This window comes from Vombatus ursinus, unplaced genomic scaffold (assembly GCF_900497805.2).
Source record: "Vombatus ursinus unplaced genomic scaffold, bare-nosed wombat genome assembly UNPS02014778.1, whole genome shotgun sequence".
NCBI lineage: Eukaryota > Metazoa > Chordata > Mammalia > Diprotodontia > Vombatidae > Vombatus > Vombatus ursinus.
Window position 1 is genome coordinate 19494190 of NW_020954556.1, and position 26087 is coordinate 19520276.

The window sequence follows — 26087 nt, forward strand, 5'->3', positions numbered from 1 at the left end:
AGTGACCATAGCAATGAACTTGGCTTTGCCTCGAGTTCTTTCACAAAAAAGTTTTATAAAAAAGTTCCTTCATAGTCAGAGACAGCCATTCCCACAAATATTATATTCCTCTGGACAGATGGTCATGGGACCAACTTTTGCTCCTGATGTAGGGGGACAAAGAGAGGAGAGAGGCTCTTTGAGTGACATATTTTATATTTCATAGATGCCGGAGACTTTGATAGCGTTATAGAACAGACAGCGTCCGTCAGTGCAATGCAGATATGTGCCAATACAGACACAGGGACTTGCATTTGCTGGTCCCCAAATTAATGCTGGTCAGGTGACCAAGTAGAAGTCGTTTCCCTTCTCACAGTGAAGCATGTACAGATACCCAACTGAGTACTGATTTGTCTTCCCTCTCCCGAGGTACTTGGTAGGGATCCTAAGGGCCCTCTGAGGCTGCTCACTCACACGCACCTCCCCATAGTATCTGCCAGAGCCGAAGGCCTGCTGACCAAGAACAAAACATCAAGATTCTTCAGTACTGTTAGCCTGCTTTGGACGGTCATCTCCATGCCTTACACTCTTCAGATCATCAGATACAGTGACATAGGGACTGGCGGTTGTAAGATCCATAGTGATATTCACTCTGAATTTCTTCAGCACATCCTTCATCCCAGTGACAGAAGATTCTCTTTAACTCTGGGGTGATAGACTTGGGCCTTTCAGAAAGCAGTGGATCACTTGTTTGCAACAACTCTTTGTCTTCCTGAAGGAGTACCAAATCAGGTCTGCATCCTGCTTCATCCATCTCTCAGATGGCATCTTCCATGCTTCTAAAATGCTGGTGCATTCTATTATAGTAGCTGCCCATTAGCTGGAAAGCTGCTGATTCATCACTCGTCACCACATCTAGGCATCCGAACTCTTCTTCATACAGTAATCAATACATTCTCACATATTGTCCTCAGATCAGCTTTCTCAGCTTAATTCATCTATCCTTCTGGGAAACATTAAGTTCCTTCAATTACTTGATCTTCTTTCTCAAATGAGGTACACTGTCCTCGAGTTACATTGTCCTAGAGTTACACTGTCCTGGGGTTTCTTCCTATGGTTCTGAACAGCCTCTTCAATGGGGAGAAAAAGGTTGGGTCACATTCACCTGAGCTTTATTCAGTCATTTTTCAGTCCTGACTCTTCATGACCCCGTTTTGAGTTTTCTTGGCAAAGATGTTGGAGTGGTTTGCCATCTCCTTTTCCAACTCATTTTACAGATGAAGAAACTGAGGCAAACAAGGTTTAGTGACTTGCCCAGGGTCATACAGCTAGTAAGTGTCTGGGGCTAGATTTGAATCGAGGGAGATTAGCCAAACCCAGTGCTCTATACATGATGGTACCTAGCTCTCCTTAGTACAAGCTACACAGAGGGAGGCCTGATTGTCCTTACAGATCTTGGGGACTTGCTGGTGCTTTTGACAGCAGTTTTGACAGTGTTCTGCAAGTTCTGGGGGTTGAACTTCTTGCAGATGGCAGCCAGCTTTGATAGGTGTTCAAAGAGGCCAGGGAAGTTCTGGAAGACATCCCTGCATTCAGGGCAAGAGAAATGTGTGCCCCCAGCCACCATTGAGGGTGATAGGCTTTGAGGAAAACATCAGACAGAGGCTGCAGGAGGTGTCCTGCTGGATACTTTGGACCAGCATGACAGCATCCATGCTCCTTTTCTTGAGGGTTTTCTCTAGCCTGGGTCCCATTGCCTTAAAGCCAAGTTCTCTCCTCAGAGACCTCAGACCTTTTCTCTCCCCTTAGAGCCTAGGCTTCTTCCTCTGAAGATTTCAAGGAACTTCCATGGCTCCTGGTTTGCTCCAACACCTCAAATCCAGAAACTTATCTTGAAAAAGCAGAGCTTTCAGTGACTGAGTCAATAAGCATTTATTAAATTCTTCCTATCTGCTGTCCTAAAGGCTGAGGATGCATATACAAACAGAAAGACAATCCATACCCTTCAAAAAAGTTCGTTTGTGGTCAGAGACAGCCATTCCCACAAATATATTCCTCTGTTTTTGTTTTGCTTTTGTTGGTGAGGCAATTGGGGTTAAGTGACTTGCCCAAAGTCACCCAGCTAGTGAGTGTTATGTGTCTGAGGCCAGATTTGAACTCAGGTTCTCCTGACTCCGGAGCCAGTGCTCTAGATGGTCAAGGGACCAACCTTTGTTCCTGGTGTAGGGGGACAAAGAGAGCAGAGAGGAGAGAGGCTCTTTAAGTGACATATTTTATATTCCATAGATGAGAGAGACTTTGATAGCATTACAGAACAATCTATACCCTCAAAGAACTTACATTCTAGTGAGGAGGAACATAAAAAATAAAACTAAGCTGAAAATGGCGGGAGGGCATACATGTGAGAATGGTAGAGAAAGTCCAGAGAGTCAGGGGCACAGCCTGCGGAGGAAGGTGGTTTCCTTAAAATGGAGTTCTAGGAGGAGCTGATCAGAGGAAGGGGCTGAAGGGGCCTGGTATACTCCAGTATAAGAAGTCCAGGGGTGGAGTGGTCTTTCAGAATGAGGAGGCATCAGAAATGTGATAGAAAAAGTTCAGAGAGGTGCCTGGAGACAGAGGATGGGATGGGACAATTTGGATGGAAGTTGGACTGAAGGAAGTGGGGACGGAACAATCATAGGCATGGGTACAAGGTGTGGCTATGGTTGGAGCCCTTGCAATCTCTGGAGCAATTCAAAGCCACGGGGGCCATCAAAGTAATTTTGCTTTTTTCTCAGTATTGCTAAGTGCCACTGGCAATGACTTGAAGAGTTCAGAGTTGCCTTTTCTAGGACGTTTTTCTTAGTTCCACAATAGAGTCTCCATAAAGGTCCAATATTTCCCCAACTTTGCTGGGAATTTTTGATCCCTGCTTTGACAGGTAGTGTTGGGCATTCACTTAGAGCTACAGAGTTACCTCTGCTACTTATTTCACTCTGAGGTACACCATCTAAAAAGGGTTGTGATTAATTAAACAATTAAAATTAAACAATTAATGCTTAAGCATATTTTCACCATACCTATGATTTCTTTTCTAAATAATGGATAGATTTTCTTTTAGATGTACTAATATTTTTTTGTGGCATCTAGGTGGCCCAGTGGACACAGCACTGGGCTGGCAACCAGGAAGACCCCTCTTCCTGAGTTCAAATCCATTCTTAGACATTTACCAGCTATGTGACCCTGGATAAGTCACTTAACCCTGTTTGCCTCAGTTTCCCTAAAATGAATTGGAGATGGAAATGGCAAACCACTACAGTATCTTTGCCAAGAAAACCTCAAACAGGGTCATGAAGAATCAGATATGACCGAACAACAACAAAAATACTTTTTTTTTCCCTGACAGAAAAGGCAGAGCATCCTAGAAGCCAAAATTTCTCATGCATTGTAAGGATGGCCTGATTTTCCTAGCAATCATAATAATCTACATTAGTCATCATGGTGTTTTAACATTTAGAAATTTTAAAAAGTTTATTACTACCTATATGCAACACAGTTAGTCATATGCTTTCTTGCTTATGATATGCAAGCAGCACTTTTCTCAGTATCTTGGAATAGCATAATTTTAAATGAACATCTTTCTTTCCAAGGAAAGGGTCTTAAAGAACAACCTGCTATGCATAATGAATAAACTAATGAAGCATAATTTATTAAGTACCTCTTATATATCAAGTATATATACATATGTCTAGTATATGTATATATATATCAAGTACATACACACATATATATACATATGTCAATATATGTCAAGTATTATTATGCTGAGCACCTGGGACACATATGCAAAAATTAAGATAAATACCTGCCTTCAAAGAGATTACATTCTAATAGTGGAGACAGTACATGGTGGGGAGTGAAAGGATATGGTTTGTAAAGTTATAGGAGTAATAGGTGGAATCATAGGGCAGCACATTGATACACTGATTCCAGAAGCAATGAGAGTTGATTTAATTATGATTCCAGAACTGGAAGAAATGGAGGGGAGTAGGAAGATAGTGGCACGTGGTGAGGAAATGACTGGAGAATGCAGTGTAGAAATAGGTCCAGATGCAGTGGGTGACTGAGGCAACCACAAATCTAGGTAGTGTGGGCTCCAGGGTGTGAGTTCCAGGCATAAAAGGGTTAAGTCCAGCAGGGCCTGATTTCTGGTCTGACTGGCATGGCAGCTAGTTAGCACATACATAAGAAGAAGAGTCAGAAGAGTCAGAAGCCAGATCTAGCAAGCATTGCTGGCTCTGACAGCAATAAGCTATGTAAGCCTGGAAAACTCACTTACATTTTCTGAAAAAAAAAAAAAAGGACCTACTACTACATGCCTGACGTTCTCCGTGTCTAATTTTGAAGAAAGCACTTAGTAAATTCTAGCACATTAGAAACCATCTTTATTCAAATTGTCAGTAAAATCTTCAGAAAACATACAAATTATCTTCTATTTGAATATAAAGGCACAGTATACTTCATGTGTTTTTATTTTTTTAAGATGACCTCTTGGGATAAGTTTTAAGTATTTTCAGTAGTTTCAAATGATGTTCATCCATTCAATGCCAACAGATCTGGAGAAAAGTTCCTTGCAGCACGTCTGGTGGACTCCTGGAGGTGGATTTATGGGACAGTCATTGCAATTAGTATTTATGGGTTGCAATTGAAGGGAATACCCACATTAATGAGATCTCAGATCTATGGTAACATATAAGTTTCAAATAATGAGACCAGCTAATGAAGAATTGTGCCAGGGAAGAAATATAAAACAACTACAATAGAAAAGAAAACAGTAAAAATGAAAATATAAGTGGAGTGTCATCACCAATTTTTGTTTTGTTTTCTAGATCAGGAAGTGTCCTGCACCACTGGAATGAAATCTACTATTTTGTGGAACATCTGGCCCATAAATTCATAAGGTGAGAGAGACATTCCTCCTTGTTTTATCTTATAATTATAAATGAGTTATTAGCTTCTGACATCATGTTCTCTGGAGAAATCAGGCTGGGTAATAAAGCCAGATGCTTTTCTTTTCTTCTCCCTTGTTTGGATTTCAGTTCCCATAAGATCCATTAATTAAAAAAAAACAACTTTGAATTTTTGGGGGGTCATCATTGAACAATTTTGTCAGCTCAAAGAGGACTTCTCTCAAAACTGATGTTTCTGAGATTTTCAAGGGATTGTTTCAGTTAATACCCACTTCATCTAGGCAAGATAATGTGCTACTTTAGAAAAAGTGTCACAGTAAATTAATTTGCAGGGAGTGAAGGGTGAATTATAAAGTATTGCCTCTGTCACTCTGTCCCCAAGGCTAGTCATGGACATTTTCATAAAGGTGGATTGTAAAAAGAGAGCCATGTTTGATATCAGAAGTTGGGTCTGAGACTAATTTAAATTGCTTAAGAAGCAATTAGTTATGACATAGTCTCCTGCATTTCAACCCCTAGAGGCCACCGATATGCCATTCTTTTCCTTTGAACCAAAATATAGGTTTCTTTTCATGTCCAGTGATTTCAATTTAATTTGGCTGGTGTTTTCTTGACAATGGCCCTATAACCAACTAGGAGTATGAGGAGTCAGAGCAAATCCTACCAGTCTGAGGTGTTTTGTTTTGTTTTCTGGATTAAGAGGAAAAGAAGAAAGCTCACCCCTGATTAGAGAAGTGGATGAGTTAGGGTGAAAAGGATGCAGAAAGTAGAAAGAAGATAAAAAAGATGCTGGAAAATGAAAACAAAATGCAGATAGCTTGGAAAAAATATTTGTTGAGTTAAATAATAGGAATCGTTAAATCATGATTTCAAAGCTGACAGGAAATTTAGATATTACCTAATCCAAGCTCTTATAAACCTTCTTAGGCCTCTACACTGAGGATTAGAAAGATTAAGTGATTGACCCAAGGTTATACAGACAGTAAGTAAAGAAGCTGGAATTCAAAGTTATGGCTTCTGACTCTAAACCTAGAGTTCTTTCTACCATACGATATTGCCTCTCAAGCAAATTGAATTGCTTTTCAATTAGTGTTGAATTTCAGAATCTTACAGGAATGAGGTTGAAGCATTTTGATGATAAAATACAATAAACAGGTCCAGAAAGAGAACACTTCCAGAAGGCATAAGACCTAATCGGAATAATGTGTTGAGGTTAAAGACAAAAGGTAGTTCATAGAAGGAGACAATTTAAGAGGCTAGACCAAGAAAGTGGAGGAATGAGGAAGAGGATAGTCAACATTTAGGTGAAGTAACACTAGGAGAAAGGATGTTCTGACAAGATGGCAGCATATTAGCCACACTGCTTCTTCACTTCACTGTTACCACCTCAATAAGCCTGGACACTTGGGGTCATCTACTCCAATTTCCTCCTCAATGCAGGAATCCTTTCTAAAACATCTCTGATGAGTGGCCATCCATTGTCATAGGAAAATGATTTTTTCTCTTATTGAAGCGGATGCTTCTGAGTTGTGTTTTCACATTAATAGCAGGTATCCAGAAACCAAGATCAGCCTGGACATTTTGTTTTCTCCTTAGTCAGCAATGTTTAGCTATTTTATCTGCCACCAGTCAAACATTAGTCCTAACCTAAGCCTAGAACTTTACAATTCTTTTTGTTTGTTGTGAGTTGTCTGGGCATAAGGGGATAAAGACTTGGGCAAAGAATGAGAAAAGAATGTGAGTGCTTGCTGCCTTTTCTAACATACTTTTCTTCCCTTTCCAGCCCTCAACTGAGGATGTCATTTATAGTTTTCTCAACTAGAGGGTCGACTCTGATGAGGCTAACTGAAGACAGGTGAGAACTTTCCCCATCTTCAAAGCCCATCTCCTCCAGGGCAGGCTTTGAGGTTTGACCCATTAAGAATTGCAATTTGATTACAGCATTTTGATTTAAACTAAGATAGGGAGGTTTCTGTTTTAATTTGACCCCTGGGATTTTCATTTTTTGCCTATCTATTGGTTTGTTCCTACCCATCCTTTCAAAGACAAAAATATATACCACTGCTTCCAGGAAGCCTTCTCTGATGAACTTCCTCAACAAATTCAGCCCTCCCCAACCTCTCAAACAACATTCTCCATCGTTCTAATCACTTACATAATGTTTTGCATTATAGTTATCTATGTCTCATCCCCTTACTAGACTTGAAGCTCCATGAGGGCAAAGTCAGTTCCATATCTAAACTGTGAATAGCCCTTAGCATCAGTCAAGAACAATCTTCTACAAAGAATAGGCACATAATCAATGTTTAAATCAATCAATTTTTGTTAGACACTACTGATTTTCATTAAATTTGGGTCCTTACTAAGAGATAGTACCCCCCAATTGGATTTATAATTTGGTCTGACGGTATAAAAAAAAAGATGGCAGAAAATAAAATGTTTTTAAATGGCTGCATTTTGCTTTATGGAGAGAAATGCTATTTTTATAAGTAGTAAATGATAAATGAAGGATGTTGCCCAGATTATGACATGTAGTTGAATGAGTTGCCCATTGTCTTAGTCCACCACTACATATACCTCTTACAGGCAAATGAAGACGGACAAAGATCTGAGTTTAAAATAAATAGGAGGAAAAGAGGGGGTTGATCACATATGGATATAAATGCAGCACTTTCAGTGATGCCAAATAGTTTCCTGCTACCAAAAAAGGCAGCTTTTTAAAATCAATTATAGCCTCCCAGTTTGAAGATCACAAGCTCAGAAAGATTAAATATTTATACAAATCATAGGACAATATTATGGCATATTACCAATGAGAACATGAGCAGTATTTATATGGAACATTTCAAAGTCCTTTGAATGGTTTAGACCAGTTTTCCCTAAAGTCCTACTCTGATGTCTCATCATTGCATGGAGATGACCCTGAGTTTTGATGTCTGTGCTGATGGAATTAAAGTTTTGACAGGTCCTACCCAGATGTAAGAACTTTAAGTATGAGTTTAGTGATGGAATGAGTCTATTATCCCAGAACCAATCTAGCCAAGTACAGAGAGATCATCACCAGGTTTGTCACAAGTGATGAAATTTTCATTACTGCAACTAACAAAATTATCAGTTAAGGCATGCAGGGGTGACAATCTGCATCTGTGGAAGGAATATAATTATATCTACACTGATGAAATCGTGTGTCCTTGAAGTATTGGAGTATCTTGTATTAGACAATCTCTGAGGCCTTTTTTATGTGTCCAAAAAGTCAACTTCAAAAGTACATGATGGGAAGGGGAAGCATAATTAAGTAATAATTCATGTGAAAAATACTTAGTAGACCAATAGCTCTATGTAAGTCAACAGTATGCCCTGGCAGCCAAAAAGTGAAGTTAATGCAATCTTAACATACATTAAAACATTTATCCACCAAAACCAGAGAGATGACAGTCCTGCCTTACTCTGCCCTTCTCTGACAACAACTAGTATACTTTATTCAGCACTGGGTGCCAGATGAGGATTGCTAATGAGGATTAGGATCAGGTTCAGAAGATGATTATCCAGGAGAAAATAAAGACTTAGAGGCACATATATGAAAAGTTATCACATGGATAAGAATGAAACTTCTCCTCCTTGACCACAGAAGTTAGAATTCGGAGCAAGAGGTAGGAGTTGTAGAAAGAAGGATTTCAGCCAAAGGTAAGGACAGTTGTTCTAATAATTAGAGTTATCCCAAAAACCAATGAGCAGTCTTAGGAGGTAATGAGGTCACCATTCCTGGAGGTTTTATTGCAAAGACTAAGTGACTACTTCTCAGTGATGTTCAGATAAGGGTTGAATAAGATGATCTCTGAGGTCTTCTCCAAGACTGAGGTTTTGGGATTCTTTATTCTTCACAATAATACTATTGGGTAGAAGAAAGCAGGTATCATTTCCATTTGATAAGTGAGGTAAGATCACATGGAAACCCAGGCCTTCCCATTTTAGTACTTTCCCCACCATACTCTTTTTCCAGACCACATTGCTAAGAATCCGGACCTTCTGACTCTTAGTTGAGGGTTTTATTTTTTCCTCTTACGCTTATTGTTGTTTGGACTTCATTCTTGAAGAGGACCATAACATCAGGGAGGTGATGCCACGACTTGCGAGTGAATTAGATTTAAGTGAGGCAGGGCTGTGCAAAATCACCAGCCTCACTTTCTCTTCCTGAGCCATCTGAATCCAGTGGCAAGATATAGATCAGGATGGCTAAAGATGGCCCCCTCCTACAATTAGATGCTTTCCATAGAATAGGGAATAATCGAAAGAAATGCATTACCGTAAGACTCCATTAAATCAATGTCTCTCCAATACTTCGAGCAGGATATTCCATCTATACACAGCACTACAGGTCTCATCTGATTTCTGTTTCTGCATGAATGCCTATTCTGTGGGAATCCTGGGGGTTGAATGCTGAAGAGTATTCCCTCATCCCCTGCCCCCTGGTCCAACCCTCAACCAAGCTTTTCAACTAATTGCTTCTAGTTCATTCCACTCTATCCACACACAGCAGGAGTTTGGCAAAGCAACAAAACCCATTAATCACCAACAAGTATTTTTAAATGTTAGATGCATAGGATCCCTGAGAGGATAAGAGTTACAAAGTCCATCCACAGGTCAGACGATGAGATTCCTGACCCATTTGAGTTTGCCAAGCTAGTAGAACTGTTGTCCTTGGAAACCACTTAGAATGGTTCACCATGCCTTTGCTTCACTATTCCCAGGCTCTTACACTAAGAGATACTACTTTACTCTATTCTGCTGATTGATTCTGGGCTGGATAATAGTCCAATGACATCCAGAAATTATTTGCCAAAGTCCACAGGGGTTTCAGAATCAAGAAACTGACTATCCTGGCAAATGAAATGGAGACAAGTTTATAAAGGACTCTTATGTTCAGTGAAATATTCTAAAATTTTACCAGTCCATTAATAAGCTTTATACAGGGACTCTCCTACTAGAAAGTGTTTCTTGGATGGGCTTACTATGAGAAACAGGTGGGACTTTTAATAATAACTCACTTTACATAACAATTATAATAGTTCATATTGATAAGGCTTTAATCTTTTCAAAGTACTTACCCCAGTATGACCCTATGAAGTAGATGGTACAAATAGTATCACCATTTCATAGCTGGAACTGAAGATGAGAGAAGTGAAATAATTTGCCCACTGTTACAAAGCTAATGGGAAACATAGCTGGGACTTGAACCCAGGCCCTCTGAGTCTAAATCCTTTAATAGTTCTGCTATATCACATCTTTAAGCTTTTCCAAAGTAGAGATGCAAGGATACAATTTTATCTTCCACTGGAAGGAAGGAAGAAAACAAGCATTTATTAAGCACCTACTATGTTCCAGACACTGTGGTTTACATATATTATCTCATTTGATCCTCACGATAGCCCTGGGATGTATTATCCCCATTTTATTTGCAGTTGAAGAAACTGAGGCAGACAGACATTAAATAACTTGGCCAGGATCACACAGCTAGTAAGTGTTTGCAGCCAAATTTAAACCTAACCACCTCACATCTATTAGTATAATGCTTTTCTCAAAGTGCTTTCATGTCCATTATTTCTTTTGATCCTCACTGCAGCTGTAAACTAGGTGGATTATCAACTCTACCTACCTTCATTTTGGACACAGTGAAACAGGCTTAAAGAAGACATATATTATTGTTGTTGTTTGTCCTTCATTCTCAAAGAGGATCATGACATCAAGGAGGTGATACCATGACTTACAAGTGAATTAGATTTAAGTGAGGGAGGGCTGTGCAAAGTCACCAGCCTCACTTTCTCCTCCAGACTCATCAGGTCCCAGGCCATTCTCTGCCTCATTTCTTACCTAGCCTTAATCATTGAATGGGCATTGCCTCAGTCAAACTGAGATCTGTTAAAGACCTTAGCTTAAAAAGGCCAAGATCTCATATTGCATCCTGGGCCATCTCCAGTTGTCCTAACATACACACACACACACACATACACACACACACGTATACACACATACATACATATATGTATATATGTATGTATATAATGCATATAATACAATATTATTTATTATATATTATATACATAATATATAAAGTATAATATATGTAATATACTATATATAGTATGTGTATATATAATTATATATTATAAAATAAATACCTAAAGCTGATGAATTCTAGTTTTATTTTTTCTCCTGTTTCTTTTATATTTGAGGGTTAATAGGCAAAGAATTATGTTACAAACAAGTAAATCCAAAGGAAGGAGAAGCAGTAATCCACCTCCTAGGATTATTAAAAGTTTAATTGCTGTTGTATAAACATAATCATTAAATTACTTTCTAGGGTATGAATGTTTCCACTGAAAGCAATTCCACCGAAAGCAATGTTTATTAAATCATTTCTTTTTAAATTGTTCTTCTTGTAGTGTTTTCTCTTAACTTCCTATGTTGAAATTAACTGTGGATTGTAGAACCATAGAGATGGAAGGGACCTTAGAGGCCATCTTTTTGTCTCCCTAAGTGCCAAGCAAAGTGCTCAGCAAATAGAAGTCGTTTTAACACATGGTTGCTGAAACTGAACTAGTCCAAACATTATTTTACAAATGGGGAAACAGAGGCCTTGAATCAAGAAACAACATGCCCACTGTCCCATAGCTAGCTAATGGCTGAGGTAGATTAGAACCCTGATCTCCTGCTTCTCAGCTTAGTGCTTATAGGATCTCAAGGCCTAGAGTTGAAAAAGATGATCTCATCCTTCAGATGATCCAAAGGAGGGCCTCAGTTCACACATTTTAGAAACTTTTGGTCCTTGAAGGTTAAAAGATAAGGGTATATAGCTAGTAAATAGCAGAACTGGTAGCCAAACTCAGGTATTCTGACTCTGAAGCCCAGAGATCTTGCCATTCATTATCCCCACTGGGCTCTGTTGCACAGGTCTAAGGACACAAATTATATTACATAGCTACCATATCATACAACCTCTGAATAAATGCTAGGGTTTTGCCTAGTATATACATGAGTAAATGCATCCCTCTTCTATACTTGCCTCTTTTTTCTCTCATAAACTATCACCCTATGCCCTGACCAAAGGATATTCTCTATTCCAATCACAGATCCAAGCAAGAAGTGGGTCTTTCAAAGTGTTTACTAGCAGTTAAAAGCATCAGTAAGAATATACAACCTACAACATTGTTATATAAATACAAAGTTACAAGGGCCAGGGTTTTTATCCTTATCTAGGACCACCTTTTCTCTTCCCCTTCCCCAATCCAGTTATAAAATTACCAGTACAGAATTAGTCAGTCAACAAGCATTTATTAAGTACCTACTACATACCAGACACTGTGCTAAGTGTTGGAAATTTTTTAAAAAGCAAAAACATAAATGCAGTTACACATAAGTACAGAATCAGTAGGTAATTCCATTCCACTCCCACCTGGTAATTCCATTTTCTTTCTGTGAAGGATTCTGGGCATGCAACCATAGTTGAGCTTTCTCATCCAAAAGACTTTTGGTCTTCTTCCCAGAAGGCCTCCTGATGCTTTTATTTCCTTCCATTGACTTCCTTGTCTATTAACCTCTCAAATATAAAACAATGGAGAAAATGTTGGACTTGGTGTCAGGACAACTTGGTTCAAAGCCTGCCTCAGACACTTACTAGCAGTGTGACCATAGACAAGTAACGTAACCTCTCTCTGCCTCAATTTCCTCCTATGTAAAATGTCAATAATAACAGCACCTAACTCCCAGGGCTGTTGTAAGTAAAGTGCTTTATGCATCTCATTTATTTGCTTATGACCTAATGGTACCATGTACTGAACCATAGCATCATATGTTTAGAGCTTAAAGGGATCTTCGAGATCCAGTCCAAATCCCTGTTATACAGATGAAGATATGGAAGCTTAGAAAGGTTCAGACTTACCCAAGGACACATAAATGTTAAGTGGCAGAGGTGGGATTTAACCCTGATCCTTTCATTCCATCATGCAGCCTCCCTCATTTAAGTGATGTGGAAATGTCCTGCACCGATGCAGATCAACCACTCCTTGATATCAGACTCAAAGAATGCTATACAAATGTGAGGTATCATTCTTCTGGGGCCAATGTTTCTGGTAGCCATGAAACCACTGTACAAAAGACTCCACTCATATATGGTTGAGAGAAAAATTAATAAGTTTATGAGAACTCTTAAGCTTACAAAGATATTTAAGTAAGGATACTTCTTTCCTAGTGAATTAGACCTAAAAGGTATGTCAAAGAGGGGGTTCAGGGGGCTCAGTCAAGGGTACCCTTTCCATAAGGCAGGGCAGCCAAACTTCCAAGAAGGATTGGTCTTAATTGGTACTCCAACTCAATCTCCCTTCTAACGTGTAGGGAGGCAAAGTCTACTCACTTATTACTGAGTGTGATTGCCACGTGAGGTCTGGTCCCTTGTCCCCAGAATTTACTAAAGTTATATAGAAAGCATGAATACTCAAAAAAGTAAACCCATGCAGACTTAGTTCAGTGCCCTGAGTCTGAATGTGGAATGCATGAAGATTCTCAAGAGTCATTTCATCAAACCTTCTGAGTACTCAGGAGGAAGCTCTTATAAGCTTTCTGGGCATTTTCTACAAGTTTTAATTGCAGAATTATAAAAATTTTAGCACTGAAAGGCTTGACAGGTCATTTGGTCCAACTCTTGCTTGAAGGACAAAATTTCCTCTATAACGTACTTCATGTATGGTCATCTAATCTTTTCATGAAGACCTAAATGAAGGAGATTATATTCAATGACCTCTAATTTCCCTTCTAGCTCTTAATCTATGATCCTATGACCTCAAGTGATAAATGATTCATTATGGATTCAGCACATTTCATTTTTGGACAGCTCTAATTGTTAGAGACCTCTTTCTTCTATTAAGATTAAATCTATCTCCCTGTAACTCCCTGAAACTTTGGTTGTTGTTTTGACCTCTGTAGCCAAACATAATAAATTTAAGTTTTCTGTCATATGACTACTCCTTAAATATTTGAAGAACATCATTATGCTCCACTGAGGCTTTGCTTTTCTGGTTCAAAAATCTCTAATTTCTTCAACTCTTCTTCATGTGTTGTGATTTCTCATGTACAACCTGTGAACACATTGCAGTTTATCAATATGCTTCCAAAACTGTGATGCCTAGGGCCAAACTCCAGATGTGGTCTGATGGTAGAATTCTAATGTCTTTCTTTACAGAAATAATAATAATAATAGCAATAATAATAGCTAGATTTATATAGTGCTTTAAGATTTGCAAAACATCTTATAGTTTACACATTTTATCCTCACAACCACTCTGGGCGGTAGGTGCTATTATTATCCCCATTTTACAGGTGAGGAAATTGAGGCAGAAAGAGGTTTAGTGACTTGCTTAGGGTCAAACAGCTAGTAGGTGTCTGAGACAGAATTTGATCTCGGGTCTTCCTGACTCCAGATTTAGTATTCTATCCACTCTATCCAGTCTATCCACTGTTCCACCTACCTGTTTTATTATATGTTGAAAATGCAACCTAATATCGTCTAAGTTTTTATGGCATCTATATAATACAAGTGATTTATTAAACTTTTATTCCATTAAAATCTCCAGATCTTTTTTAAACAAACTTTTGTCTAGTCATGTCTCCCCCATCTTATATTCATATAGTTTATTTTTTGAATCTAAATGTTACATTTCATACTTAGTTTTTTAAATTTCATCTAATTGAATTTTGATCTTCTGTTCCATCTTTTCAATATTTTTTAATCCTAACTGTCTTCAAAAGAATTAGCTATTCTTCTAGCCTAATGTCACAAGTTAGCGAACATCTTCACACAATTGATAAAAACATTCTACAGAACAGGCTCCAGATCAGAGTCTTATAACATCCCCTAAAAATGTTCTTCCATGTTTATATTCATCTTAATCACCATTCTAGTCTAGTTTTTCAACCACTTTAAAACTACCTCTATTTATCATTATCTGGCCCACAACTATCCCATCTATAAGTAGAGAGATTCAGAGAATTTTTTTTGTGGTTTTATAATTACCTCATCCATGTTTATCAAAGTGTCTCCCAACCATGTATTTAATTTCCTGGAAAACAGACAGCATAGCTCGAGGTGGATATAGATTTAGAGGAATTGATTTCAAATCCAGCCTGTGGTATTTACTACCTATATTACTCTGGTCATTTAGCTTCACTTGGCCTAATTTTCCTCACCCATAAAATAAATGGGAAAATTCTACTGGAAATGAATTTTACTAGAACACTTTGTATGGCTCTTCCAACTCTAAATCTATTAGTCCATAATCTAATTTATTTAATATCACTAAAGCTGTTCAATTCCTTTCTCTTGCCTCCAGCAAGCTATACCTCTGTCCAGGGTTCTGTACTTAAAAATAGTCGAGAATAAATAAAGTGCTCTTTGTAACTGAGCTATTGTTTTAAAACAAACAAACAAACAAACAAAAAAAGCCAAGAGCAGAGAGTAGAAATTCGGTGACAATCCTGCTGAAATCTGGGTAAACTCTTATCTATAGCACTCCTTATATAGTAATTAGTAATTACACCAAATCATTTTGTCAAAAAAAGAATTGAAATTAGGTTAGATTATTTGGGCTTATCCTTAATGAGCGCATGCTGGATTATTTTGATCACTGCTTTACTTCACAAACTTAAAAAAAATACATTCTGGATTTTTGCCAGGAATATAAGTCAAACTCACCATTCTAGCCCTCAAAAAACCCTTCTTCCTCTTTAAAAAGATTCAGTTTAGCTACCTCCCATCTTCTGGCAACTGCCCTATTCACCACAGCTGCTTAGAGGCACCCCATGACCACCCAGCAATCTGGTGCCCACATACTTTCAGTCTTTTGAGATGTGGGGGGCAAGGGGAGCTGGAACTCACAAGGGGCAGCCAGGTGCTTTCTTCTTAGCTATCTTTGCGCTTATTTTCATTCTACCCTACTGAATCTAAAAGAGCATCCCCCTTGACAAGACAAATACTTCAGTACATGAGAAAGGTTCAGGATTTCCTGATTGTTGATACTCTCAGTGTGGTCTTGTTAAAGGATCCAGATCACTGCTCTCCAAGTCCTTGTAGATGCTTTTATAAGCTTCTGGGGGAGGGTGGAGAGAGAGGGAGAGAAAGACAGAGAGACAGAGACAGAGAGACAGAGAGATAGAGAGAGACAGAGAGAGAAACAGAAAGACACAGAGACAGAGACAGAGACAGAGACAGGCAGACAGAGAGAGACCTATCCCTTGATACCTCTCTCAGTGAATAAAAACCATCCCTTGGTGGTCAAACTTCTGGTGAGGAGCCCTCAGCCTTCAGCATGGCTGGTCCTCAAAGAACCGATACACAAACCTCTTCTGTGTGGGTCCCATCACTATCAGCACCCTCCAGCAGCTTAGGGCCCCCTCATAGTCAAGTCAAATAAGCACATATTTATTAAGCACATACCTACTATGCTGGGCAGCCAGGTGGCATGGTGGCTAGAGCGCTGGACTTGGAATCAGGAAGACTTATTTTCATGAGTTCAAATCTGACCTCATACACTTATAAGCTGTGTGACCATGGGCTAGCCACTTAGCCCTGTTTTCCTCAGTTTGCTCATCTGTAACATGAGCCGGAGAAGGAAATGACAAGGCACTGTAGTATCTTTGCCAAGAAAACCACAAAATTGGGTCATGAAGAGTCAGACCCAACTGAACAACAAACAACCTACTATGCTCCAGACCCTGTGTTAAGCATGGGTGAGACAAACAAAGGCCAAAAATAGAGTCCCTGCTCTGAAGGACCTCACAGCGTAATGAAGGAGAAAACCCGCAAAGACCTACATATAAGCAAGATACAACAGGATAAATGGTGAATGGTATCAGAGGGAACGGGCTAGCATTTAAGGGGATCAGAAAAGGCTTCATGTAGAAGGTGGGATTTTAGTTGAGACTTGAAGGAAGCCAGGAAGCAGAAGTGAGGAGGGCCAGCCAGTCCTGGAAGGACAACTGGTGAAAAGTCATCAGTTGAGATGAAGTGTCATAGGAAAGAAAGGGTACAGTCACTGGATCAGAGTCCATGGAATGTGAAGGTAGAATGGGAAGATGCCTCCACAACCCCAGGAGGCATTTGAGGAAGTTCATAGTGGATGTAAGAAAGGATAGTAGAAGTAAAATTAGAAGTCAGACCCTTATACTCGAGAACCTGGGGATACTGAGGCCCAGAGAGGTGAAAAGCCTGTACTGCCTGAGCAGCAGCCAGAGAGGCTGGGGCACACCTGTCCTAGTATGCTCTGCCCCATCATTTCATGATCCAGTCACCCTCACTGACTCTGCCCCCTTCTGCTGGCTTGAGTCTCTTATACAATAGGGGTAATATGGGGATGAAGGGACAGTGAATATGATGGCTTTATTGGGGGAGGGCACATCTTTCAGGCCTCCTGGGACAGAACATCCCTTAAGGCATAGCTGAGGGCTGGGGGAGGACCCCTGAGATGGACGTATTGGGGTTGGGTAGTTTAGAGATAGCAGCTGGGTATGGGGAAGGGTGTGTACCATGCCCAAGGGAGGAGGCTTTCTGGACTTCATACTGAGGGTTATGGTAAAGCCATTAGCCCTGATCAGAGAAGTGAGGCCTTCCACTCCTAAAGGGGGGGCAGGGATGTATGTATTAGGAAAAGTCTAGGGACCCTGGTGAAGACTAGCGACTTTGCCATGTGACTATCTGTTTAAGCAACTGGGGTTGTTTAACCTAGCGAATAGAAGAATTAAGGTCGTGGATATAGATATTAGGGGATCCTGGCGGCCATCTATTCTTACACTCATTTTTCAGATAACTGAGGCCTTGAGAGGTTAAGTGATTTGCCCAAAGGTAAACAGGTGAAAGAAGCAGAATTTGAACTCATCTCTGACTCCAAAGGGCAGCTAGTGGTGCAGTGAATAGAGTATGGGCTTAGAGTCAAGAAGTCTCCTTTTCCAAAGTTCCAATCTGGCCTCAGACACTTACTAGCTGTGTGACCCTGAGCAAGTCACATAACCCTGCCTGCCTCAGTTTCCTCATCTGTAAAAGAAGCCGGAGAAGAAAATGGCAAACCACTCTAGTATCTTTGCTAAGAAAACCCTAAATGGGGTCATGAAGAATCAGACACAACTGAAAAACATTAAGCAATGACTGACTCCAAGATCAGTGTTCTTTCTACTGTTACACACTTAGTGGGGAGCATGGTAGCTCCTGGAAGATGGGGAATGTTTCGTTTTTGGCCCAGCACCTAACATAGTACTGGCCTTATTTGTTATTTAGTGTATTATTTGTGTCCAACTCTGTGACCCCATTTTGGGGCTTTCTTAGTGAAGATACTAGATGGTTTGCCATTTCCTCCTCCAACTCATTTTACAGATGAGGAAACTGAGGCACACAGGGTTGAGCAACTTAACTAGGGTCACAAACTGGTAAGTCTCTGAGGCCATATTTGAATTCGGGTCCTCCTGATTCCAGGGCTAGCACTCTATCCACTGTGCCACCTTGATGCCCACCTGACTTACAAGAGGTGCTTGATTAATTCTTGTTGATTATTATGAAGTCCCTTTTTTATCCTCATGATCCCCACCATTGCATGCTTATAATTATTCTTTATTAAAACTTCTCATCCCTCCTGAGCTTATATTTTTAGTGCCTTAAGCCATGAGCCTTCCAAAATCTGCTCTCATGATAGGTAGTATACATGTAAATCTCTGTTAAGCATTCCTTTTCTTATCTGTCATGAACTCTAAAATGTACATGATGGTTTTCTACTTCATCAGTGAGTTTTTCTTTGTTAGTCAAAATCAGTTCCAGACTAACAGTTGTCCTCATTTGTCCTTCCTTCTGAAAGATGAAGTCATCGAAAAAGCAAGTCAGGAATTTCTCAAATGCTTTGCTTTTTAGCAGAGAGAGAGGAAGAGAGACAGACAGAAACAGAGAGAGTGCTACAAGTCTTTTAAAACATTTTGCAGATTTTTTTTTCTAGAAAACATCTGTGGAAGTATGACACTATGCATTTCATTATCATGACCCTTTAAGATCATTGGTTTGAAAAGATTTTTCATATCTCAAGTTCAAAAATGTATTTACTGCCATTTCATAGAGGGGCTTGTGTGATTAGGTGCCTTGTTTAATGTTTAGAAATCTTGTGAGTTAAGAGTTTTTGGACAAAATCCAAGAAGCTATTCTTTGTCAACCTTCAGCCATCTTTTGGGCTCTTCCTGGGGTTTGCTTTTATTACTAATGTCACTGGGGGAAATGTTGTATATCAAGCACATCTCTTGTTTGCTGGAGCAAATTGATTATGCCAGGTCATCACTAAAAGACAAACTTCAAAAACCCTTCTGAAATGAAAAATATAACTCAGATATTTAATACTTGAAAGCAGTAATATTCATTCCTTATGAGGAAAGAATGATAGTATTACACATTTAAAAAGGCCTATGCAGAAAATATAAAGAAGAGGTATATGTAGATTTGGGGGAAATGTCCTATATACATCCTTTGGGGTTTTTTTATTTATTCAGAATTTTGAAAATAATTATTAAGCACCTATTGGGTATAGAACAATATTATGAAACATTGAGTGAGATAAAAATCTTCAGTGACTAGCATTGTAGGCTTAACGTATTATTCTGTTTCCACTTGAAGACCTTCAGTTACGGGAGAACTCATTACCTCCAAAGTCAGCTCATTCCATTGTGATAGTAATTATTAGGATGTTTTTCCTTGTATGGAGGCAAAATTTTGCTTTTCTACAACTTTTACCCACTGGGCCTAGTGCAGCCTTATGGGCCCAAGTGGAATAAGCCTATCCACTTTCCACATGATCTCTTCAGATTATAGCAGAGTCCCTCCCTCTGTGGAAAGGGTGGTGATTGCCTTTATGCAATACAAAATTGCATGTAACATGGGGACCTGGAAGTCTCTGAAATGTCTGACTCTATTGGCCTTTTCTATTTTTCTTCGATTCAGAGGAGTCTTTTGAGTACATGATTCTGAAAGTCATGGCTTCAACCCCAATCCGATAAAATGGTTCCTGCTATCAGACTGTGTAGAAGATACCAATCTGATAGCAAAGACATTTAGTTAATATACCAAAGCAGTCTAAACAAGGTAGGGATAAAAGTATCAAAGTCTTCTCTGCCTCATAAACCAATGGGTGCAATTGCCTCAGATGGGGTAATAGGATAGAAATTTCCCAAAGAAAACTTTATGAGGGGATGTAGAGACCTTGGATAGGGTAAGGAAACTGTCAGTTAGTTCTCAGTGCCCAATAAGCATTCCCTTGGTGGCCAGGATGAATATCTACTAACTCTTGGGCAGTCTAGAATACACTTTTCAGGGGAAGTCTGGAGTCATCAGATTGCCCTAGGACCCCCACCCATGTCTCCACAGACTACAGCTTGTCTTTCTCTCTCCTCCCCTCTCCTCTTTTCCCCTCCCCTCTCCTCCTCTTCCTCTCCTCTCACCTCCTATCCTCTCCCCCCTCCCCCTCCTCTCCTTTTCTCTCCTCTTTTCCCCTCCCCTCTTCTCTCCTTCCCTTCCTCTTCCTTCCCCTTTTCCCTTTCTTCTCCTCTCTCCTCCTCTCCTCTCCCCTCCTCTCCTCTCCTCCACTCTCTCTCTCTGTCTCTCTCTCTCTCTCTGTCTCTCTGTCTCTCTCTGTCTCTTTCTCTGTCTCTCTCTTTCTTTCTCTCTCTCTCTCTCTCTCATTCCTCCAGTATTCTGGCTGTAGTTCATCTTCCTCTGATCAAAGCTTCTGAGAAGCACCCCAGCCAGGATTCCCTGGACCTGAGTCCAGTTGCTTTTCTATCACTATCTATCTCTATTCATTCCCATGGCTATAGCAACCAATCGACAACCATGTTTTAAGCTCCTTCTATGTGTTAAGAACTGTGCCAAGCATTAGTTGTGAAATAGCTCCTGCCCTCAGAAGGCTTAAATTCTATGTGGATAAAACATGTACCCACATACAAAATTAATATGGGGTAATTTGGGGAAGAGACAGCAGCAGCTGGGTGGATAGGAGGAGGTCAGGAAAGATCTCATTTAAGAGGTGGTGTTTGAGTTGAGCTTTGAAGGAAACTGGGAATTCTAAAAGGCAAAGGTGGGGAGGGGCTAAATTCTAGGCCTGGAAACTAGCCTTTGCAAAGGAAAGAGAAAATGCTGCTCATGAAAAACAGGAAGAAGGCCAGTTTGAATGGATTGCAGAGTGCAATAAAGGGAGAAATATAGAATAGACTGGGAAAGGTAGGTTGGATTTAGGTTGTGAAGGACTTAAAATGCCAAATAGAGAAGTTTCTATTTGATCCTAGATAGAGTAGGGAACCACCTGAACTTACTGACCAGGGAAGGGATGTTATCTGACTACTTTTTAGGAATATCATTTTGAGAACTGTGAGGTAGATGTATTGGAGAGGAGAGACTGGAAGCAGGGAGATGATTAGAAAGTGATTACACTGGTCCAGGGAAGGGGTGATGAGGGCCGGGCAGTTTTATTACTTTGGTCCACACCCCTTGTCCTTCTTAATCCAGGTGCAAAGCTCTCTAAGCATCTAAGATTTCTCTGCTGAAGCTATTGTAATTTCTTTCAAACATTTTGGATGGTGGTGAACCTGTGATTTCATCAGTTTTGATAATTCTTGGAGTGGAAATTTATTCCATCAATGCAGATTAGTAAGCCAGCTCTAATTTATTGGCATAGAGATTTCCCTGGGTCACTGAGAGGCTATGTATGACCTGTCTAGGGTCACACAGCTAGAGTATTCTAACTCTGTGACAAGTTCAAAAGAGAGTTGAAAACCAAGTATTCTTTGTGTTCTGGAGCTGGGGTGGGGATCATTATTGAGGAAAATCAGAGAAGTTGTTTTTTAATTCTGGTTCTGTGATTTACAGATTTATTTGTGGCTTAGCTGAAAAATGGAGACATTTCAGAAAGTGACTTGTAAGGTCTTCTCCAGGTGGACAGCAACTGAGTTGAAATTTGAACCCATTTTCTTAACCTCCAAATCCAGTGGTTTTTCCAACTAATCAGAAGATCTGGAATAAAGTCAGGGGTCCATCACTTTTTGACTTCAGTCAAGTCACTTTTCTTTTTGGAACCTTAGTATTCTCATCTGCAAAATGGGAATTATAATACTAGTGTTCTACTGGCTTTACAAGAAAATTGTGAGAAAAGTGCTTTGTGATCCTTAATGATGTGTATATACATATATATGTATACATATATCATATTATACCAGGCAATATGGTAGAAGGGTTGTTTAATGATAATTTTGTTCACTGTATGACCCCCACTTAGCTTCAGCAAGTTCCCATGAAGATAACAGGAGCTTATCAACATTTTTAAGACTTTCTTCTCCAAATGTCTTAATTCTTTAAAAAAAAAAAAGTCCTGTGAGTTCTGACTAAAAGCACAACAATCCATTGTCCAACTGGACTTATGGAGTGCTTCTGTTAGATCATGTATTTATTTTTCTGGGCTCTTTGGGATTTTTGAAGAAGGAGTAGTGTCTCAGTGATCAGGGGCTGAGAGATGCAATCTGATTGAGAACTAACTAGAAGTTGTATGGGGCTTACTTATACAGACTTAGGACCATTTAACTCAGCTTATGACCTCACCAGACACAACAGCATCAGTGGAATAAGGCCAAGTAAAAAGTAATTTTCCCACCTAACCATTATTTGTGTTGGCACCAGGGAAACACAGATTTTAGGAAAACACATGTGCAAGCAGCTGGAACAGGTTTAGAGGAGGCATTCCAATTGCAACGCACTCTTTGGGCAATGGGAAAATGGAATATTTGTCAAGGATCTCTTCTTTACCCATCTAAGAAGGCTATGTAGCCAAAAACATCTTATACTCCTTTCTATCTCACCACAACACTTCCAGTTTTAACTAAAAAATATTTTCTAATTCAACTTATTCACTTCCATGTGAATAATAATTTCCATGATAGGAACCAGTGATATAAGAAGAATTCATTCATTTACTGAAGTAACTGAGTGATCACTTGTTTTTTAGTCATTCAGCTGGGTCTGACTCTATGTGCCCATGAACTTTGTCTTGGGGTTTTCTTGGCAGAGATACTGGAGTGGTTTGCCATTTACTTCTTCAGCTCATTTTACAGATGATGAAACTGAGGCAAACAGGGTGAAGTGACTTGCCCAGGGACACACAGCTAGTGTCTGAGGCCAGATTTGAACTCAGGAAGAAGAGTCTTCCTGACTTCAGGCCCAGCACTGTATCCACTGTGTTACCTAGCTACCCATTTTGTAGCATACGCTGTCACTAAGAAGGCCAGTTCTGACTGGTTAATAGATTTCTAGGGATGCTTTTTTTCCCCCAAACATCTTTATGTACTGGTTTCCCTAGCTTCTTTTAAGTCCCAGCTAAAATCCTATTTTCTACTGGAAGACTTTCCCAACCTTCCTAATTCTAGTGCCTTCCCTCTGTTAACTATCTCCTATTTATCCTGTATAGAGCTTGTTTGTACTTATTGGTTTACTTATCATCTTCTTTCTTAGATTGTAAGCTCTTTGAGAGTAAGGTCTTTCTTTTGCCTCTTTTTGTATCCCCAGAGCTTAGCACAATGTCTGACACATAGTAGGCTTAATAACTTAATTCTTTAATTTAATTTAATAACTTAATAACACTTAATAACTGTTAATTGACTGACTCACTAAACACATTAGTTTGGCACTGTTGGAATTAGCATATACATTCATCCAATACAGTCATATTAAAGCACTACCAACCCATCTGTGACATTTGCATTACTACCAACACCAGTAGGACAAACCTCAAAAGCAAAGATTTCCTTGATTAGTCTTACACAGTATCTTTTTGGTTTTCAGAGAACAGATTCGCCAAGGCTTAGAAGAGCTACAAAAAGTCCTGCCTGGAGGAGACACGTACATGAATGAAGGGTTTCAAAGGGTAAATTTTTGAATAATTATAAAACATAAACATATGGAATTTTCAGGATAACACATTCTAGCCAGAGAAGACAGATGGATTAAAAGGCATATTCTTTTTAGAACTACCAAAGAAATAGCAACGACAATTTTGTTTTGCCTTAGGAGCTTGTAGACTGAACAGAGGTATCCAACATCTCTGGCCTATCTGACAGTGGTGGTGAAGAGCTCATTAGTTAATGCCAATCTTGGCAGACAGTAACAGCCCACAGGGAATTCCCACCTTTTCTCCAAAGGGATGTCTTCACAGGTTGATAAAATAAGGAACTTCATTTGATGAGAAAATGTCCTTCACTCCAGCATAAGTAAAAAGGGATCCCAGGTTCATGAAGAGTATGACCTAGATAATTAATCCAATGTGATTGTAGCCTCAGATCATCATCACTGATTAATAATGGGATGAGTTCTGGGTATGTAAGAGCCTCCATTCTGATTGTAGAGTCATATTCTGAGCTGTGTGCATAAGTATTGCATTTGAAATGCAAACCATGAATCTCTCTCTTATCATCCTATTCATATGTATTTCAGGCCAATGAGCAGATTTATTATGAAAATATTCAAGGTAAGAAGATATTATGAATTACTCAACTTTCATTTTTTTATTTGCTCCTAAAAACTGGTATCATGCACATATTCAACCTTATTCATGGTTCATATATGTAAACTTCATCCACAAAGAGGGTGGGAGGTATATAAGAGGATGAAAGACACTGGTTCAATTTGGCTGGTTCACATATTGGAAAATTCCCTTAAAAGTAGCAGAGAACCCAAACAATCACAGTAAGCAATTGCCATTTGGCTTTGTGCCTTGTTTTCAGGCATACTTTAGTAGACTTGTGTGCCTTGGATATCTGTTGCATGTGTAATTACCCTGACTAGAGTTGGCCACTAAATCTTTTTATCAGCATACTATCTGTCCTTTACATAGAGGGAATAGGATTTATGTGCATTAAACTTTTGCACAACAACTATTTTAGAGTGTGCATACAAAGCACTTTGTAAATGGGGGGGGGAGTAGAGGGAGGGATTGCTTAGTACTTATTATTTATCTGAGCAACTCTTTCACAGCCTGATTATTCCTATAAAAATTTAGCCATAGAGAAGATTCTTTCTTCCAGGGATATAGGATTGTCTATTTCAGCAGCTCTCAAAGTATCATCCCTGAAACCCTTTCAGGGGGATTGCTAGGTCAAAATTGTTTTCCTACTAATATTACAATGTATGGGGCAGCTAGGTGGTACAGCGGATAGAGCAACAGCCCTGGAGTCAGGAGGACCTGAATTCAAATCCGGCCTCAGACACTTGACACTAGCTGTGTGATCCTAGGCAAGTCACTTGACCCCAACTGCCTCACCAAAATAATAATAATAATAATATTACAATGTTATTAGCCTTAGTGTTAAAGCACTTCTCCCTTTTCTAACTACATGTCAATGTGAGAACAGATTTTCCTTATGTACTTCAATCAAAGCAACATAGTTCAGTAGACTGAATGCAGAAGCAGATATGAGAATACAGCTGCCTTCAAGGCAGATATTAGATTTGCAAAATTATTATGAAAATAATGTCTTTTTCTTACTATTTTTTATTTTAGACAATATTAATTTTTTTCATAAAATGTTAACATGTTATGTTAACACATAATAGGTTTGTTTCTGTTACTTTTAAATGAATTAATAAAAGACATTTTAATTTTTTTCAGTTTTAATTTATACTACAGTAAAATCAATAGATATAACTCATATAAAGAAAAGTCAAGGGAGTCCCTGGTAAGTTTCAAAAGTATAAAGGAGCTCTGGAAATAAAACATTTGCGAACCTACGGTGTGATCAATCTTTCCTCTTCAACTCAGTTCATAGGATTGTAAAGTAAGGGACCTTAGGATCATCTAGGCCAGCACCTTCCTTTTATTATTTCATTCCAAACTACAACATGCAGACACATAGCAATACTAGCCAGCCACTAACACTAATGTTATATAGATGAAAATCTCTGGAAACATCTCGTGGGTTTTGATAGCTGCTGCAAGGCCCTATATATTTTACAGTCAATTAATTCAGTTAGTGCAGAGATACCCTACAGTATTATTATTATTATTATTACTACTACTACTACTACTACTACTACTACTACTACTACTACTACTA

General features: G+C 39.2%; 1 protein-coding gene and 1 pseudogene across 1 annotated transcript in view; one reads left to right on the forward strand and one right to left on the reverse strand.

Annotated features, from left to right (window-relative positions):
• ANTXR1 (ANTXR cell adhesion molecule 1) overlaps positions 1 to 26087 on the forward strand; it is a 319441-nt gene that overhangs the window by 33546 nt on the left and 259808 nt on the right. The window contains exons 2-5 of the mRNA XM_027865523.1: positions 4848 to 4919; positions 6712 to 6783; positions 23821 to 23902; positions 24469 to 24502. Of these exons, the coding sequence (XP_027721324.1) occupies positions 4848 to 4919; positions 6712 to 6783; positions 23821 to 23902; positions 24469 to 24502 (260 nt within the window). The remainder of the gene's footprint in view (positions 1 to 4847; positions 4920 to 6711; positions 6784 to 23820; positions 23903 to 24468; positions 24503 to 26087) is intronic.
• On the reverse strand, positions 76 to 1694 carry LOC114045487 (annotated as a pseudogene).